The 18,940-nt window shown below is 48.3% G+C and overlaps 2 protein-coding genes and 1 long non-coding RNA gene across 4 annotated transcripts; all 3 read left to right on the top strand.

The window, feature by feature from the left end:
- Window positions 1–1,554: 1,554 nt before the first annotated feature.
- On the top strand, window positions 1,555–8,359 carry LOC127343173 (uncharacterized). 2 transcript variants are annotated; one of them, XM_051369288.1, is made up of 4 exons: window positions 1,555–1,685; window positions 1,843–1,909; window positions 2,448–2,628; window positions 4,178–8,359. In XM_051369288.1, the coding sequence occupies exons 3-4, from the start codon at window positions 2,574–2,576 to the stop codon at window positions 8,101–8,103; spliced, it is 3,981 nt and encodes a 1,326-aa protein (XP_051225248.1). In that variant the 5' UTR covers window positions 1,555–1,685; window positions 1,843–1,909; window positions 2,448–2,573; the 3' UTR covers window positions 8,104–8,359. The 2 variants fall into 2 exon arrangements, with proteins under 2 accessions (XP_051225248.1, XP_051225249.1); XM_051369289.2 differs by having other exon boundaries at window positions 1,567–1,685; window positions 1,792–1,909.
- A 714-nt stretch (window positions 8,360–9,073) lies between these two features.
- LOC127343170 (cell division control protein 48 homolog D-like) lies at window positions 9,074–11,439 on the top strand. The gene has a single exon (XM_051369286.2). It carries the CDS (start codon window positions 9,074–9,076, stop codon window positions 11,429–11,431), a length of 2,358 nt encoding a protein of 785 aa, XP_051225246.1. The 3' UTR covers window positions 11,432–11,439.
- A 3,297-nt stretch (window positions 11,440–14,736) lies between these two features.
- LOC127343171 (uncharacterized) lies at window positions 14,737–16,399 on the top strand. The gene is made up of 4 exons (XR_007877067.1): window positions 14,737–14,872; window positions 14,929–15,258; window positions 15,342–15,487; window positions 15,983–16,399. It is a non-coding gene; the product is annotated as an uncharacterized lncRNA (long non-coding RNA).
- Window positions 16,400–18,940: the final 2,541 nt, after the last annotated feature.

The raw sequence follows: 18,940 nt of genomic DNA, 5'->3' as shown, positions 1-18,940 counted from the left end.
AGCAATCCGAAACGTGCTTTGTGCTCCGAACGAATATTCAGTTCAAAACCGCAAAACGGCGATTATTCTACGGTGCCGCCTGTTTTGCGGTATGTGCTAGAGATATGCTCTACCATTCTTAGCTACACTTAACCACGTAATCACGTCAATAACTAAGAGCATCTCCAACAGAGGCTGTAAACTTGCGCTGCGCTAAAATAACTGTCAATATACAGCACCCAGCGTGTTTTTTTGTCCTCCAGCAGACGCTGCAAACTACAGCATGCTATAAATATTTTAGTGCGCGCGGCAATTTGCACTATCCAAAGCGGTATATCTAGTGCGCCGGCTAGCGCACGCTGTAAATTGGGAGTGCCATTCTTCCCACCCGCGCGAAGAAAAACTGCCACGCCGTGAGCTCCGCCACGCCGCGAGCACCACCGGCCGCCGTGCCGCGAGCACCGCCGACCTTGCTTGGCGCTGCGAGCTCTACAGGTCCGCCACGCCACGAGCTCCGCCGTGGCCGCGCCGCGTGCGAGCTCCGCAGTCCACCGACCGCGCCCGAAATTGCCGGCGTGCGAGCTCACCGGCCGCGCGCGACCTTGCCCGGCGCGCAAGCTCCGCCGCCGCCGCCGCGCTGCGAGCTCGTAGGTCCGCCGGCCGCGCCCGACCTTGCCCGACGCTGCGAGTTTCGCTGGCCTCCGCGATGCGAGCTGCGCCGGCCTCGCGAGGATGAAATCGATTGCTCTGGCCGCCGCGCGGGAAGGCAATCAATCGTACAGAGTTGCTCTGGCTAGCTAGATCAATCGATTGCTCTGGCTAGCTAGATCAATTGCTAGTTAGGATAAGCTCCCCGTAGAGTTGTAAATTTTAGTTGATTTTTTCAGATTTAACTGTGGCCTATTTGATCTTGTTTGATGTATGTATGTTGAAAAAACTTGTTTGTGGAGCTCTATTTTACAGCCTCTGGCGAAGGGGCGTTTTTTGCCTCTTTGTATGCGCTGTAAAATAGAGCCTCCGACGAAGCTCGCGCCTGCGTCGCGCGCTATATCCGGAACGAGCGCGCTGCAAACGACTTTTACAGCGCCAAATTTTAGAGCCTCTGTTGGAGATGCTCTAAGTTTAATCGGTTTGTCCTTGCATTAACAGACACATCGTAACGCAGCGTCTATGTACGTACGCGAATCATTCGATCGGTGGAGTTGGAGTTCCACGGCATTGAGCCACAAAAGATTCCTGGTGGAGGAGAGACAAGATCACAAGCCAACAAGAAGAAAAGCAGAGCACCATCCTCGTCAGACCCCACCATGAATTTGGAATTCTATGGCTTTATTTTTTGTTCTGAAGCCGATACGCCTTTCCGCAGCTCGGACGAGACAAGATCCTGGGCAGTGGTGCTTGGCTGGCTCCCACGCCCCGCCAGCTCGGCGTGGGCCCTGGCTGGCGGTGTCCGCACGATGCGTCCCTCGCGTTTGAAATGGCGGGAGCGCTGTTTGGGTTTTGGGGGCAATCCCGTAATTGAGCTCAAACCCGGAGGGCTCTCAGCTAGAGGCCAGGAGTTGCTTGCTGTTCACTCGCTTCTCTGCAGGAGTTTCTAACTCTGCCCACACATCCATCGGCTACCGCTGGTAGAGTGGCGACTGGCGAGAGAGCCTGTGGCTGCCGCTCCCTTGTGTCCCGATCGAGCAACCGCTTCATCCCTCCCGGTAACTCCTTTTGTTTCTGTCCCGCTCGATTCCCACCCCCTCTTTCTCCTTCATCAGTTTGTTACCTCAGTTCGATCTGCCAACTGACAGCTCCGCTCGACTGCAGTCCACTCCATGCGCGGCTCTTGATCGTGCTTGTTTCTTTCTTTCTCCTCAGATCTTGGCAGTTCGAGCTCAAGAAGAGGTGCGAGATACAGCGGAGGAACCAGGAATCTTTTCGCTCGGTGCGTTGATCTGTCCACTCTCTCTGATTTTCCTGTTGTAGAATTCTAGATACAGTGAAGTTCCTGTACGAGTTGAATCTAAAAAAAAAGTTTCTATACCACTTCGAGTATTGTTGGAGGATGACCACCCATCACTGTGATGTGAGTGTCCTTGTACGTGTCAGCTAGCATCGAGAATCAGAGATGCTAGATTGGGCAAGGAAGAGGGCGACAAGCATATTGATATCCTCTCCTAATCTGTCTGTGGAGCGCTTGGTTCATTCCGTCCCGTGTTTCAAGGCCAAAAACCTGCATAAGTTTTTTTTTTTTTGAAACTAACCTGCATAAGTTTCCTACTATGCATGCCTCCGTGTATTCTTGACCATTTCTCTTCAGCTGGACAACAAAAATTCTGTAGTTTGCTAAGATGCTTTTATGTAACCCCCAAAACGCGATGCTGTCTTCGCTGTACCGTCTTTGTCAGTTACTCGTATCAAATGGTTCTTCTAGTAACAGTTATTCTAGCCCTGACTTAATTATCTCTTTATTAATTTTGCAGTTCACCCTTGGAACATTTACGGTGAATGAGTGAAGGTACAATCTTGAGTTGCATCATCCCAAGATCTCAACTATGATCATGTGATGATCCCAAGCTTGTGGATACAATAACCTTCAGCTGTCCAGCATGACGAAGAAACACAAAATTAGAAAGTCCAGGCATCTACTGGAGAACAAAAAGGGTATACTCTCCACTAATATGTAACTTACATCAATTATTCTGTAGGTTTTTGTGATCTAGAGTGTATTTAAACATTAGGTCGTAGCCCTGCCTTAAATTAATAAGGCTATTGCCGGCAAGTTGTTACAAGGTGCTGAAAACCAGCTAACAGGAAACGAAAACATCAAACAAAACAAGAAAAGGAATGAAACACAACTTGAGCTTCGAGACCATTGTCCAGCCTTGCGATCCGCCTAAAGGGGCGTTGAAGCTGGTGAAGAAGACCGCCATTGAGGGACTCGCACCATCGTCAATCTCCAGAAGCCAAGCAAAGCCCAAGCACCATCCGTTTCCACCTCCAAAGAAAGCTCCCTGCTTTCTCGCCCCGGATCGGAGGGCACCGTACCTATCGGAGGTAGACCGTTCTCCCTGAGCACGCATGGATATTGGGAGTTACCGCCGAGGAGAAGGACTCCGAGCACTCGTCTCGCCTCACCGCCACCCACAAACATCACTGCCACCCGCAGCACAAACCACAACACACCAGACCAAGCTGCAGGAGCACGCAAAGACGATGCCTACCAACCTCCACCGAGCTCATCCATCCAAACCCACTATCTCAAAACGGCGCCTCCAACAAGGGAACGTCACCACCAGAGCGCTGCCACCATCCAAACCAAAGTTTTGGGTTTTTATCCGAGATAGATAGGGCAGGAAGGGAGGGGATACAACCTCGATATCGCCTTCAAGAAGGAGAGCGGCGCCGTCAGCGTCGTGGCCGCCACCGTCGGCCAAGGGTTTCCCCCAGTCCAGAGCCCACATCCGACCACACACACCAGCCACCAGAGGGAGTCCGGGGCGGGGAGGTGCGACGAGCACCGCAGGAAGGAGCAGCAGTGTTCAGATCTAGTGCCACCATGCCCACACCCGCCGCCCCTTCACCGCCCGCACGGCCGAAGAACACGGACTGCAGCACCGCCACCCGCCGCCAGGTCGACGTCGCCCCACCCTGCGCCCAAGGCCGCCGCCCTGGATCCATGGCCCCAACCTGGTCGTCAGGGGGCACCCAGCCACCTGCCACCACTCCCAAGCGCCGGCGAGGCCGCGCTGGAGAGGGGGGCGGAGGGAGGAGGGCCGTCAACTCCCAGCAGCGGAGGCCAACCCCCACACGGCCGTCTTCCTCCCTACAGCTGCGCGCGGGGGCCCGAGGGAAGTTCCCCGCCGCCCACTTCACCGGCGCCGCACAGCCTTGCCGGCGGCCGCCTCCAGGGGGGATGCGAGGGAGAGGGAGGTGGTCTCTCATCTAGAGTGTATAGGGATCGTAAATCACATTCTTTTTCCTGTTCTTTAAATTATTTTCTGAAATAGAATATTCCTGTTGGGTGTTGATAATGATATATTACTTGTTTATTTTCCATTTCGCTTGATCATCTAAGCACTCTTGACGGATGCTATATTTTATAAGAAACTCCTTATGATACGTCAGTTAAAGGTGGCGCCTGCTTCTAGCCATTTTTGTTGAAGTTTAGCCATATATGGTTTGACTAAAGTTTAGTTCTTTTTTTTCCCAGGTGTTGATGAGAATGTGGAGCACATTCTACGAATGATCGGAGAAGAGAATCAGCTGGCTGAAAGTGAAGCAGATGATTCTGGAAATTCCTTCAAGAAATCAAAGCTATCTTCCCTTGTAAAGGGTTTCCACAAAGACTATCAATACCTTCACAAGCACTGCAAACAGCTAATCAGTAAGCTAGAAAACACTGGTCACAGTTCCAGTGGTTCAGATTCATCTAGTTCAGACTCGGAAGCAGACAGATCAGATAATGATGTTCCTAAGCCAAAAGCAGACACAGCCAATGAAGAAGATGGTTGGGAGCAAATCCTTGTTGGAGAACATGAAAGTGAATTACAGAGTTTGGAAGAAGAAATTGAGAAGCTGAAACAAAAAGCAGAAGAAAAAACGAAGGAAATATCTGATCTGAAGAAGCTATTAGATAAAGCAATAACGGACAAAGAAGCCACTAGAGTAGAATTATCTTCAGATGTTGCAAACTTGTCATCCGATAACGAACAGCTCAAATTATTGGTTGAAGGTGCAGAGAAAGAGGTGGCAGAATCGCTGAAGAGAAAAACAGTCATGGAGAATGAGATCAAAATATTATCCGATGAGAAGCAAATAATTGCAAGAGAAAGAGATGGCCTGAAGATTTCAATTGTAGACCTGGAGAACAACAGGGAAGATATGGGCAACCAACTGCGAGATACAGTGGAGAAATGCAAGTCTTTGTCATCCCACCTTGAGAAGGCCCAGTTAGCTGAGAAAGAAGTGCAGACCTTGTTATCAGAAATCCAAGAATCCAAGAATGAGAACTTGATGCTGTCAGTGGAATGTGATAACCTGAAAGCAAAAGAGAAGAATTTGCATACTGAGTGTTCCGAACTGAGGGAAACTCTTATTGAAACAAAAACTGAAAATGATACCTTGATTGGAGAAAACAATTCACTGGAAAGCAAGCTTCAACATTTAACAATACAGATAGATAGTTTGACAGTGGAGAAAGAGGATCTAATGAACAATCTGAGCAAGGAACTTGGAGCTGCGCAAGAAGAAAAATCAATACTAGAATCAGAACATTCCAAGTGTTTGAATGAGTTGGAGATAGCAAAAGCCAGCGTCAAAGAACTAGAAAAGGAAATGGAGTCAACAAAACTTGCTCTGAATGATAATATTGCAGAGCTAGAGAAAGAGAAGCATTCTGTGGCATTAGAGCAAAATCAGTTAGAAATTTCTCTGAAGAAACTTGAGAATGAGTTCGAACAGCAACTTGAGCGAATTTCCGTTATGGAGAAGAATAACGAGAACCTGGAGTTGGTGAATTCAAGTCTACAAAATGAACTTGCAGCAGTACAGAGACAAAAGAATGAAGCTGTTGCTTCAACTGTTGATCTTGAAAGTAAGTTACAACAACAAAACCAACAAGTTTCAATTCTTCGCGAGGCCATTGAAGATCTCAGAGCAGCGAAGAATGATATGTATAATGAGGTAATAGTTCACCTGGAGGAGAAAAATGCAGCACTTGCTCAGTTCGACCAGTCGGAGGCTTACCTCAAGAATCTTCAGAGTGAAATGGAAGAGAAACAGAACCAAATTTCAGTTTTCCAGCAAGCTAATGATGAACTGCAGGAGAAAATTTCTAGCTTGGATAGGCAGCTAGAAGATGCTAAGACTAATATGCAAGAGGAGATCATTCTGTTACAAGGAGAGAAGGAACAAACCCTTGATAATTTACAAAAATCAAATGCTTCAGTCAAGAGACTTGAATGTGAGTTGGAGCAGCAAAGAGAAAACAACTATAATATACAGCTTGCCAATGAAGATCTGCAGAAGGGAAACTCTAACCTGAAGAAACAAAATGAAGAGGCCATGGTTAGTTTCCATGCTGAAATTGTAGCAATTCAAGACGAGAAGAATAAAACCCTCTCAGAGTTGCAGCAGTCCGTGGTTTCCATTGAGAATCTTAGAATTGAGTTAGATCAAGGTCGAGAACAAATTTCAATCTTGCATCTAGCTAATGAAGACATGAAGAATAGCAATGCTAGCTTGAACAAGCAATGGGAGGAATCAAGGAGCAGCTTGCTTGAGGAGATTGTAACACTACGTGGAGAGAAGGAGACAGCCCTGTCAGAGTTACAGGAGTCCCACGCTTCCACCAGGAACCTTGAGACAGAGGTAGAAAAGCAAAGTGCAAGTATTTCAGCTCTACAGCAAGCTAATGATGACTTACAGAACAACATCTGTGCCCTGACGGAACAATTTGAAAAAACCAAGGTTGAGTTGCAGAAGGAGATTAAAGTGACACAAGAAGAGAAAGATAAGGTAATAACCCAGCTAAAACAGTCAGAGTTTTCTGTTAAGAATCTTGAGTGTGAGATAGCTCGGTTGAAGGAGGATCTTTCAATTCAGCTAGAAAACAATTCCACCTTGGAAAAGCAATTGGAAGAATCAAGGACAAGTCTGCGCATGGATATTCTAGCACTTCGTGAAGAGAAGGAAAAGGCCCTGTCAGAGTTACAGCAATCTCAAGCTTCTGTGAGAAGCTTTGAGACAGATCTAGAAAAGCAAAGTCAGACCATTTCAGCATTACAGAAAGCTAATGAGGGTTCACAACAGAACAATTGCATCTTGACGAAACAGTTGGAAGAAGTTAAGGTTGAGTTACAGAGGAAGGTTGAGGTAGCACAAGAAGAGAAGGATACATTATTAACACAACTAAAACAGTCAGAGTCTTCTATCAAGAATCTTGAGAGTGAGATGGTGCAGCTGAAGGAGGATCTCTTGGTTCAGCTGGAAAACAATTCCAGCTTGGAAAAACAGTTTGAAGAGGCAATATTAAAAGTTTCAAACTTGCATGAGAAACTCGAGAAGGTTCAGGCTGATGCAGCTAGTCAAATTGATGACATGAATAGTAATGCAAAAGATTTAGAGAAGATAATTGATATATTGTCATCTCAGAAGACCAAGGTGGAGGGGGGTCTGAAAAATATGATTCAAGCATGCACCGGAAACATGTCGGTCATGAGTAAATTTGAAGATAGAGTTGAGCAGAAAATTACAGGTCATGAAGCAAAACTTGGTGGTCTCCAGCAGAGCCTCAGAGGGATACTTAGTGCTTATCAGAGACACCAGCACGCATATGACGAGGTGTGCACAAAGGTGTCCCAGCTTGAAGTACTGAAGAAAAATCAGATTGAAGAGATAAATATACTAGAGGAGAAAAGCACAGAAATTTTGGATAAATATCGGCATTTGGAAGAGGAAAAGCTATATGCAAACAAGGAGAATGAAAATTTACAGAAGCAAGTCCAGGAAATTGAAAACCAGCTCCAACTAGCCAAGCAGAAGCTTAAAGTAACTGAAGCAGACAGCAAATGCAAAGAAGACAACTATGTAGAGGAAGTGGAAAAATCACAGGCAGAGATCAGGCATCTTGAACAGGAAGCACAACAGTTTTCTGGAAGGATCAGCATGCTGGAAGGAACTCTTGCGCAAATAAAAGAAAGCTCCGAGTTAATGATCTCTAAATTGGCTGGTCAATTAGATAATATCGAATCACACTCCAGTAAAAGCTCCGTACACTTCATTACCCGCTTATCTGCGTGCAGTGAAGAGCTCAGTGTCCTAAAGAACATGTTACACAATCATCTTGATGAGCAGGAGAAACTGCTCAAGGAAAATGATGAGTTGTCTTTTAGTTTGAGAAAGAAAGAAAAGGTGATGTCAGAAATGGTTAGGAATGCTGCTGAAGCAGATCAAAAGATGGTTCAACTTGAGAAGATAATTGAAGAAAAAGATGGCGAGCTAGCAGCTAGAGTGCAGGAGAAAAGAGAAGCCATCAAGCAGCTGAGTGACACAATTGATTACCATAAGAACAACACCGATGATCTGGTTCGCTACATTCGCAGTCACAACCGTCCTCGCCTTCCATTTTGCCTGTAAATCTGCTTACCAAAAAGTTTATTGCCAGTACATGTAAAGGTTGCAGCTTAGCTATGAACATCAGTACATAATTATTGCCAAAGTAATTTTTTCTTGTATCACACTTGGTGCTCGAATACATTATGGATGTAGTCAAATAGGTTGTGGCTTGTGTATCCGTCTGGCATTGGGTGTGCTAAAACACCTTTTGGTCCTTCTATTTTATTATTCTATTGGAATATCAACTGAGGCTGGAGACTGAGTTTGCTGCTCTGAATTCATATTGCAATCAGGTAGTGTAGCTATGCCGATTTTTCTCGTTCTCCCTTTCTATTTGTGACATTTCAGCCTCGCAATTTCTCCTGCCTTTTGTTTAGCACGTATCCTTCTAAATATAGTGTCTGGTTGTCATGGCATTGTAGTTCATCCTGATTGTTTTTACTAGCTGACTGGTATACAAGATATATGAAGATAAATTGACTATTGGGCTGTATTCATGAAAACGTTTAGCCCTTGTTTAAGTAATGTGTAGTTAACAAATAAAACCATCTAATACTTGTTTTCTCATGGTTCGGATGTAGTCACGTTAGGCTGTTGAAAAAACCTACCGCTAAATGTTCCATTACCGCGCGCGCTAGCGAGCGAATCCGCTAATTATGGTACGCCGTATCGTAGTTACAGGCTTAACGTGTTGAACGCAGAAATAGACCACAAGTCAATCGGTAGCCCACAAGCCGTCGGACATCTGCCAAAACGACTGTTGCTCCAAAAAAAAAGAAAATCTGCCAAAACGACTCACCAAAACAGGTTGTGACGCGACTCGGGAACGAAGCAAGAAACAGACTTCCCGATCGGAGTCGAGTTCCGGGACGAGGCGGAGCAATCCCGTGTTTAAAAGGCAGGCCTAGCCCGGTGTTTCCTCCTCACCAGAAAACACGATCAGATCTGCCAAGCACCGGCCCAGAGCAGGAGAGTTCGTTCTTCAAACGCGATGGCGAGCACGTTGTCTTCGAAGAAGGCGGCGAACCGGCTGGTGGTGGAGGAGGCAACCACGGACGACAACTCCATCTGCAACCTCCACCCGGCCACCATGGAGGAGCTCTCCATCTTCAAGGGTGACATCGTGCTGCTCAAGGGCAAGCGTCGCCGCACCACTGTCTGCATCGTCGTCCCCGACGAGGCTTGCGAGGAGCACAAGCTCAAGATAAACAAGGTGGCCCGCTCCAACCTCAGGGTGCGCATCGCCGACGTTGTGTCCGTGCACCTGTGCCCCGACGCCAAGTACGGCAGGCGCGTGAGCGTCCTCCCCGTCGACGACACCATCGAGGGCATCACGGGCAACCTGTTCGAGGCCTACCTGAAGCCATACTTTGTCGACGCCTACCGCCCCGTGCACAAGGGTGACCTCTTCCTCGTACGTGGCGGTATGCGGAGCGTCGAGTTCAAGGTCATCGAGATCGACCCTCCGGTCGACTACTGCATTGTGGCGGCGGACACGGAGATCTTCTGCGACGGCGAGCCGGTGAAGAGGGAGGACGAGGAGAGGCTGGACGACGTCGGCTACGACGACGTGGGCGGCATGGGCAAACAGATGAATCAGATCAGGGAGCTAGTTGAGCTGCCGCTTAGGCATCCGCAGGTCTTCAAGTGTCTCGGCGTCAAGCCTCCCAAGGGCATCCTCTTGTACGGCCCTCCTGGCTCCGGCAAGACGTTGATCGCTCGTGCGGTGGCAAACGAGACAGGGGCCTTCTTCTTCTGCATCAATGGCCCCGAGATCATGTCCAAGATGGCCGGAGAGAGCGAGAGCAACTTGAGGAAGGCGTTTGAGGAGGCCGAGAAGAACGCGCCCTCCATCATCTTCATTGATGAGATTGACTCCATTGCTCCCAAGAGGGACAAGACACACGGTGAGGTCGAGAGGCGTATCGTGTCCCAGCTGCTGACGCTCATGGACGGGATGAAGGCACGAGCGCACGTCATCGTAATGGGCGCCACCAATCGTCCCAACAGCATCGACCCTGCTCTCAGGCGTTTCGGGAGGTTCGACCGTGAGATCGACATTGGCGTGCCGGACGAGGTTGGGCGCCTTGAGGTTCTGCGCATCCACACCAAAAATATGAAGCTCTCGGAGGACGTCAACCTGGAAGTGGTGGCCAAGGACACGCACGGCTACGTTGGCGCCGACTTGGCCGCGCTCTGCACGGAGGCGGCGCTGCAGTGCATTAGGGAGAAGATGGACGTGATCGACCTCGAGGATGACACCATCGATGCCGAGATCTTGAACTCCATGGCCGTCACCAACGACCACCTCAAGATTGCTCTAGTCGGCACCAATCCTTCGGCTCTTCGTGAGACCGTTGTGGAGGTGCCCAACGTCAGCTGGAGCGACGTTGGTGGCCTCGATGGCGTCAAGAGAGAGCTGCAGGAGACCGTCCAGTACCCCGTGGAGCACCCCGAGAAGTTTGAGAAGTTCGGCATGTCACCTTCCAAGGGCGTCCTCTTCTACGGGCCACCAGGCTGCGGCAAGACGCTGCTGGCCAAGGCGATTGCGAACGAGTGCCAAGCCAATTTCATCAGTATCAAGGGTCCCGAGCTGCTCACAATGTGGTTCGGCGAGAGCGAGGCCAACGTGCGGGAGATATTCGACAAGGCGAGGCAGTCGGCACCGTGCGTGCTCTTCTTCGACGAGCTCGACTCGATCGCGATGCAGCGGGGCGGCAGTGTGGGAGACGCCGGCGGTGCGGCGGACAGAGTCCTTAACCAGCTGCTGACTGAGATGGATGGCATGAACGCCAAGAAGACGGTGTTCATCATTGGCGCCACCAACAGGCCGGACATCATTGACTCGGCGCTGCTCCGTCCTGGCCGCCTCGACCAGCTCATCTACATCCCGTTGCCGGACGAGGCCTCGCGGCACCAGATCTTCAAGGCCTGCCTCAGGAAGTCTCCCGTGGCCAAGGACGTCGACCTCGGCGCGCTCGCGAGGTTCACCACGGGCTTCAGCGGCGCTGACTTAACCGAGATTTGCCAGAGGGCATGCAAGTACGCCATCAGAGAAGACATCGAGAAGGACATCGAGAGGCAGAGGCTTGGAAAAGAAGCCATGGAGGTGGACAGCGGGCAGGAAGATGAAATGGCTGAGATCAAGGCGACTCACTTTGAGGAGTCGATGAAGTACGCGAGGAGGAGCGTGAGTGACGGCGACATCAGGAAGTACCAGTCGTTCGCTCAGACGCTGCAGCAGTCCAGGGGCTTCGGCACCGAATTCCGGTTCCCTTCGCAGCCACAAGCTTCTGTCAACGCCTTCGACACCGCCGTGGCAGCTGATGAGGATGATCTCTACAACTGATCCAGTAACCACAGTTAGCAATTAGCTTAGGCTCTAAGCTTAGAGGAGCCTTAGACATATCTCCATGTATCTCTTTCCACTGTATATAGTTTGCATTGCATACAATCCAATAAATAAGAATGTTCCTGTTAATTCCGTACAAGATGCAGTATGTTTATGTTTTTCAGTTTCACGTAAGGACAGATTAACAGCGCAAGTTCATATTCGTTTGACTCCAAGTATCGTTCCTGTTAATTCCCTACGAGATGCAGTATGTTTAACGTTTTGCAGTTTCACGTGTCCTTCGTTCACAAAGCACAGAGATTAACAGTAAGTTCATACTCGGTTGGCAGCACCACCAACTAGAAGCATTGCTATTTGCAGAAAATAAAAATACATTGGCAGCACCACAAGAACTAGAAGCATTGCTATTTGCAGAAAATAAAAATACATTGGCAGCAACACCAGAACTAGAAGCATGGCTATTGATGCTCTGCATAACTCCTACTTTTCATGCTGTGAAGGTAAATTGGCAGCACCACCAGAACTACAAGCATTGCCAAAAGGAGTACCATTAGTTCTGCCACCCCCAAAGCCAAACACTTGAGACTGATGACTAGCAACTCATGCTTTACTCAACAGATGATGGTTTCACAAAATGTGAGCAGCTCAGACATTGCAATTAACGTAAAACACAGTATAATGATATGTGTGCTTAATAAACCCGTCTATTCCCTGCATAGATGACCTATCTTGTGTACCGATTACATGTTTATGAACTAAGAAGTTTGAGATTACAGGATTGCAACAGATTGCAATAACACCAATAGCACATTGCTGCTCACGGACAGTGGCACATCATGTTGCACTTAGGCGGATGGAAGCCATTATTAAATACCTGTTTCATAACAGAAAGATCAAATAAATTATAAGCATACTACATCAGAAGATAACTTGATAGTAGCTGTTCATCTTACAATTACCTTTCTGTCTAGAATTGAACCTCTCGTGGAATGGCTTAGGCCTCTTCTTACATGGAGCACCTCTTGGTTTTATCGGTAATGTATCAAGGACTTTACCAGTAAAAGCTTGATTGGACGACGAAATATATGCAAGCAAAGGACCAAATGTTCTCGGCACAATATGCTCACCATTATCCCCGGCCTCATCGTTGTCGTGAGTCTAAGAGTAAGATTCATGCTAGCAAATTTGAGTAGTAAAGAAATTAAACAAAGCTGTTTTTTTCATGCCATAACAAAGTAATAATGAAGAACACTGACACGTTATTTTCAGTAACTGTAACAAGGCACTGGGTCTAGCTTTAGAATTCAGTAGCATAAAAAACAGAACGGCAGAAGATTTTCAGCATAGAGTATATGGTCATTATGCAGGAATGTTTGTTGATATCAGGCAAGAATAATAAAGTTTCTCAATGCAAGAAAATCTCGTGTAGATTTGTTGATTCTGTGACGCGCCACACCTGTAACCTATTTTGAGCAATGGAAAGAAGTTGCAGAGCATAAATCTTGTTGTACTAAGTGGATTAAACTTTACACGTTAACACTACCATCAGGAATCAACCGATGAAGTGCAGTACCGGTTGATTAACACGGCACAGAGGCTACTGAATTCTAAAGTACAGGGATTCAACAACTGATATAGGTTCAAAAAATCAGCAGGTTTGTCGTCTCGACATCACATCGATCTCGTGGTGAGAGAATTACCTGCTATAGGGAGGTGGCGGTGGCGGCGGCGGCGGCTCCGTCGTCCTTGTCAGCGTGGGAGGTGGCGGCGGTGCCGTCCCTCCTCCTATGGGCGCGTGGGATGTTGAGGAGGCGGCGGCCTCTAGGAGGAGGAGGCAGTGGCAGCGTCTAGGAGGTGCAGGCGGCGGCCTTTATGCGGCGGCGCCGGCCCGTAGAGTTGGGGAGCAGGGAGTGATGGATTCAGCGGCGGCTCCGTCGTCCTTGTCGGCGTGGGAGGTGGAGGTGGCGGCGGCGGCCCTTCTCCTATGGGCGTGTGATACGTCGAGGAGGCGGCGGTGTCTAGGAGGACGAGGCAGTTGAGGCAAATAGGAGGTGCAGGCGCCAGCGGCGTCTACACGGCGGCGCCGGCGCGTAGAGTGAGCATGGAGAGATGGATTCTGTTTCGGGCTTGTTTTTTTACTTTTCCTGTCGTTCTATGCTGAAATCTCTATCTCTACTATATAAAAAGGAGGAACTGGTTATGTTTCCTCCGGTCGTAGCTTTCGTCAACCATATTTTCAGTAAGACAATTTTACCCTCCCACCAAATCAAATCAGATACTCCCTCCAATTCTTCTCGCGCGATTATTAAGAAGGCAATCGACAGACAAAACATTCCAAACTTGTCCCTAGAAAATCTCTCCATCTCCTTAAACCTGTCTCGATTACATGCAGTCCATAATTATTAAAGATCCTCTCGCAACGTATTTATAGGAGCAAATCAATAAATTCACACAGGAGTAGGAAAGAAAGTAAACTGGCTCGTCTCGTTAATTAAGGAGCATGCGTATTTACTGAGGAGCATGCATCATTAATTAAGGAGGGTATGGGGGAGATCAGGAGCAAAACACGCCCCACGCCTTGTTCTTTGGCGAAAAAACAAAAAAAAATACATCCTGTTCAATGAGACGGAAGGAGCACACGTATTGCCGCCCAATAGTGTCGCTTTGTTATTGCAGCCCCGCACACGGCTAACCCTATTCCCCCTTCCTCCTCCTAGCGGCGGCGTTTGGGGTGGGTGCGGATTTCTCGCCTCGTCTTACCTCGGCATGGCCTTCGAGATGAAGATGGAGCTCCGGCCCTGGACTTGCCGCTGGGCGTGAACGAGTACGAGCAGGAGGCCATCAACACTCTTGGACCTAAGCTCCGCCTCCAATCGCTCATACGGCGCGGCCCTTCCGCCTCACGTCTCGATCTCCTTTCGACGGCGACGCAACCTAGGTTGCCTAGATACGGCGATACGGATACGGATACGGATACCGCGATATGCCGATAAACCGATTTTCTAAAAACACCGATACATATGATTTTTAATAACATATATACAAATTACTGATTTTTTTCAGAAAAACTACTATATAAGAGTACCTAGAGGTCGTTTGCGTAAAAGCTTCACAACTCCGGCGCTCTCTTAGTCGCTTCTCCACCTTGCTCTAAAGTAGCGATTTAGTTTCTTTTTGAAAAAATGGAAAATCTGCTACGTACATGATAGGTATCCGCAGGTATCCGATACGTATCCGCGTATCCGGCAGTATCCGATACGGATACGTGAGTTTTCTGAAGTATCCGTGCAACGTAGGGCGCAACAACACGGCCAGCGGCAGCACTAACAAAAGAAAATGCCTTCTTAAGCCAGAGTAGCTACTCGATTTGATCTCAACGTCGTTTGATTTGTCTATTTGAGCTAGCATGAAAGAGATCGTATGTTTTGCAATAGCCAGGTGAGATTTGCTTTCTCTGATCCCCTCTTTTCCTACGGAAGATGAAACCTTTTCAGATCGTGTACGTGTGGTGAAGTGGCTGCAAGAACATGCTCCACGTCCATCTCCACAGGACGGTCGTCCTCGCGCGGCGTGCCCCACCCCAGGCTTCGCTGGTCCGTCCGATGTCGCCTTCAACCTCCGCCCCGGCGATGCATTCGACGGCCGCTGACCTCGCGGACCCCCGTCGTGGCATGAACACCCTCCACCTACGTTCTGAGCCCCTGGCGACAGGGCGTTCCTCACTTACGCCGACAGTAGCGCATGGAGGAGATGCCGCCAGCCTCAAAGTACCTACAACGTTTCTGCAGTAAGATTCATGCGGCAAACATGCCATCGGCCACAAGGTAATAATATTGCGCCTCCCTACTATGTCGTCCATCTCCTTCCTTGAAGAAGACCTAAGCATCTGGGCTTGCTATGTATTTAGGTTGGAGTACGACTAAAGCTGGTTTGGTTAATACAGTCAAGAAAAAGGCAATGGAAATCCATCTGCAGTCTGCATTTCTCTATGATATGAATCTTTTGCATCTAGATGCAAGCAAAGCAGCAGACATGCCATCCATCAGCCTCCAGGTAATAATACCGCGCCTCCCTATCCTGTATTCCATTTTCCTTTCTTGAAGAAGGCCTAAGCATCTGGTCTTGCTATGTATTTAAGTTGGGGTATGAACTAAAACTGGTTTGGTTAATACAGTCAAGAAAAATGCAATGAAAACCCATCTGTAGTTCTGCACTTCTCTTTGATATGAATCTTTTGCATCTAGATGCAAAGCAAAGCATCAACAAGATAATAATATTGCGCCTCCCTACTTTGTATTCCATTTTCCTTTCTTGAAGAATGCCTGAACATCTGGGCTTGCTATGTATTTAGGTTGGAGTACGACTAAAGCTGGTTTGGCTAATAAAGTCAAGAAAAAGGCAATAAAAATCCATCTGCAGTTCTGCACTTCTCTTTGATATATGAATCTTTGCATCTAGATGCAAGCAAAGTGGTATACTGTGCTAAAAAAATTACTCTAAAATTCATCTGTGCAGTATATAGTGGTAAATTGTTTCTTCATGATGCAGACCGAAATATCCTCCTTTGTGTACTGGTTGCTTTAGCAGAACTTCTAATGCTTCAAAAAAAAATGGCGGCAAGCTCTAGCGGTTATGATGGCCGGCGCTACGCGCGGGGGTGGTAGAGGCCAAGGCGAAGCGATAAAAGGGGCGCTATAGCTCCGCATACTCAGCAGGAAGGCAGAGGAGGTGTCAGGGAAGCCAGAGAGGGCGTAAGGAAGACAACGCGGTCATTGGTGGTGGCGGCCGGACTGAGGCATGGTGGTGGTGGTGCTTGAGGGTCGGTGGCTACTCAAGAAGGAGCTGGCAGCTTATGACCATATCGAAGCGGATGGGGTAATGCGCCAGGTCGGGGACGGGCTGGAGGAGGATATCTCGACTCGTCGGCGGCACACTAGAGGGGAAGAAAACCACCAAGGCGCAACATGTCGCTGGTGTAGTTGGTGATTCATGGTGTGGTTGGACATTAGTAAGGTGGGAATCCACCTGGCCCCACCTTCTGTGTTAAAATAATGGCCTACAAGACTGATCTAATATGCTTTGGAAGAACATCTTAGGGCTCCTTTATTTGGAGGAAATGCGGAGGAAAAGTAGAGGGTTAGAAAATTTTCCAAAAATGCTATTATTCACTCCTTTGATTCATAGGAATGGTGTAAAGGAAAATCAAAGGAACTATTCCTTTGGAACTCAGTTTCAAGCCAAATCCTGTAGAAAATAAAAGTCCACCTAGACCTCATTCTTCAATTCCTTTGCACAAGGAACGAGGAAATATTTATGCATTCCATCCTTTCCTATTCCCATATCTACCACATTCCTTTGATTTTCCTATCCTCCAACTCAAAGGAGCCCTATGTTTTTCTAAACGACCCAATGATAAGTTGCTTTGCCTAATATAAAGTAAGTTGTTTGTGTTGGTCTCCAACATGTGACTGAACGAACTACAAATGCGACCCAACACAGGTTTAAGTTCTTGTATTATGTTTGTTTATCTAAAAGAAAAAAATTAAGAAAAAGTTGGCTTTCAATAACCAGTGACGGTGAATCTCAAAATTTTCATATTTCACTAAGTTTGAAATAATACAAAAAAAGTTCGTCTGTTAAAAAAATGCTCGCTCGTAACAAAAATAAATCATGGATTAGAAAAAAAAGGTTCATGTTATCCGACAATTGTTCAAGGACATTCAAAAAATGTCACACATTTCAAAAAATATATCGTGTGTTGTGAATTATATATATGCATTGAGAAATAAAATTTGAAACCCGTAGCAACGCACGGGCATTTGTGCTAGTTGACTAATAATGGCCGAATGGGCTGATTCTACATGGAACAATCTCAGCCGTGCGATTTTTTTCTACGAGTACTTATCCTCTCATATCGCAGTAGAAAGTACCATAAAACAAGCCTTATCCACCCGTTATGGAAACCGTAGAGTACAAATGCATACTAATTTGTTTTATTGAACTTGAAGGAGATAAAAGTCGAAACCAAGTATTCAATATCTTTTCCTTACTTTACTTAGTTGCTTACCTTGAGGTGCCAAAGTAGCTAGTTTACATGATAATCATAGTTAACTCGTTGACACCTAGAACTAAGCCTACATCGGGGGCTGCTCCCCAGCCGGGCCGATGTAACAAAAGATGCTTCGTCCCTCCAGTGTCACCCTTGCGTGGCGACCAGGGGAAAACCCCTAGATCTCCCCGCCGCTGCCTCCTCCTTCCCTCTCCCCTTCCTCGTTGTTGCCAGAGGGCGTGGCCGGGAAAAGCCAGGTCGGTGACGGCGGTGGCGAGGCTCTCTCGTCCTTTGGCTCGAGTTGGTCGATGTGGGCAAGCACATCTGGGCCAGAGCGTGGCGTGCTCAATGGGTGCCACGGCGTGACGACGCTCGGCTTGACCTGTAGTGGCGGCGCGACAAACAATGAGGTGGTGATGTCATGCCTGGTCGGTCATCGTCGACAGCTAGGGCGGGCGGCGAGGTCTTTGGGCGGCGCGGGCTGCGGTCAGCTGCTTCTGCAGTTGCTAGTGGAGGCGGCCACATGGTGGTTGGTGGCTCGGCCTTCCACTTGCGGAGGTAGGCAGTGGAGGTCTTGGCGGCGGGCTGGGCATCTTGGAGGTCGGTGGCGTGCATCGTTGTTGGATGCTCGCTGCGGGATGGATCTGGACCAAGCGGCCCCGGATCTGCCGTCGGTGGCGCATCGGTGATCTCCAGGTGGCACTGGCCAAGGGTGACAGCGATGGTGGCTTCAAGATGGCGGCACATGCTGGTGGGTGGCGCGTTGGGTGGCGGCGAAGCCCCTGCATGCAGGTAGGATGGTGCGGGGTTGTCGATCAAGGCGAGTCAGAGGCAGCGGCTACAAGTAGCTTGCAGGTTGGATCCGGGCCAGCGGACCTAAAACTGGCGGTGCTTTACGAGCCTTGTTGGACCCGAGCTTTTCGGGCCTGTTTATCTATCTTGTCCGTCGACGTGCAGCTAATGTGCCTTACCACCTACGCACATGGACCTCGCAGGGCTTCTAAGCCACGGATCTTCGGGGGATTGTGGTTGTAGGGTTCGGGAGAGATCCTTGCCTGCTTCATCCTGCACCGTCGCGGTGTCGCCATTCATTCTTAAAGGACGTTGTGGATATCCTATCTCAATTCCCCTCATATTACCGGGGGAAACCCTAGCTCCAATTCGTTGGTCCGGGCAACTGCGTCGTGTCGACGTCGTATCCCTTCTTGAAGGTGCTGCCTTGGTACTTGGTGATCCGGATTGCTTGTAGCATGGTGGGACAACTTTGGAGGGTGTAATAGTTGAGGGGCGCCATTGTTTTGTCGATTTGCGGTTGGTCTCCTTTGCATCTTTTCCTTTTTTGCCGAGCATGTTTTTGTTGTTGCCCCATCGTTTTTTTTCGGTTTAAACTGTTGTATGGTGTGGTTGCTTTTTTTTATAAAACGGAGCGGAAGCCTATATCAAGAAGCCTACATCGG

This window comes from Lolium perenne, chromosome 3 (genome assembly GCF_019359855.2).
Source record: "Lolium perenne isolate Kyuss_39 chromosome 3, Kyuss_2.0, whole genome shotgun sequence".
NCBI classification, from domain to species: Eukaryota; Viridiplantae; Streptophyta; class Magnoliopsida; order Poales; family Poaceae; genus Lolium; species Lolium perenne.
Note: the sequence above shows the minus strand (reverse complement) of the source record. Positions and strands in the feature narration are given on the sequence as shown.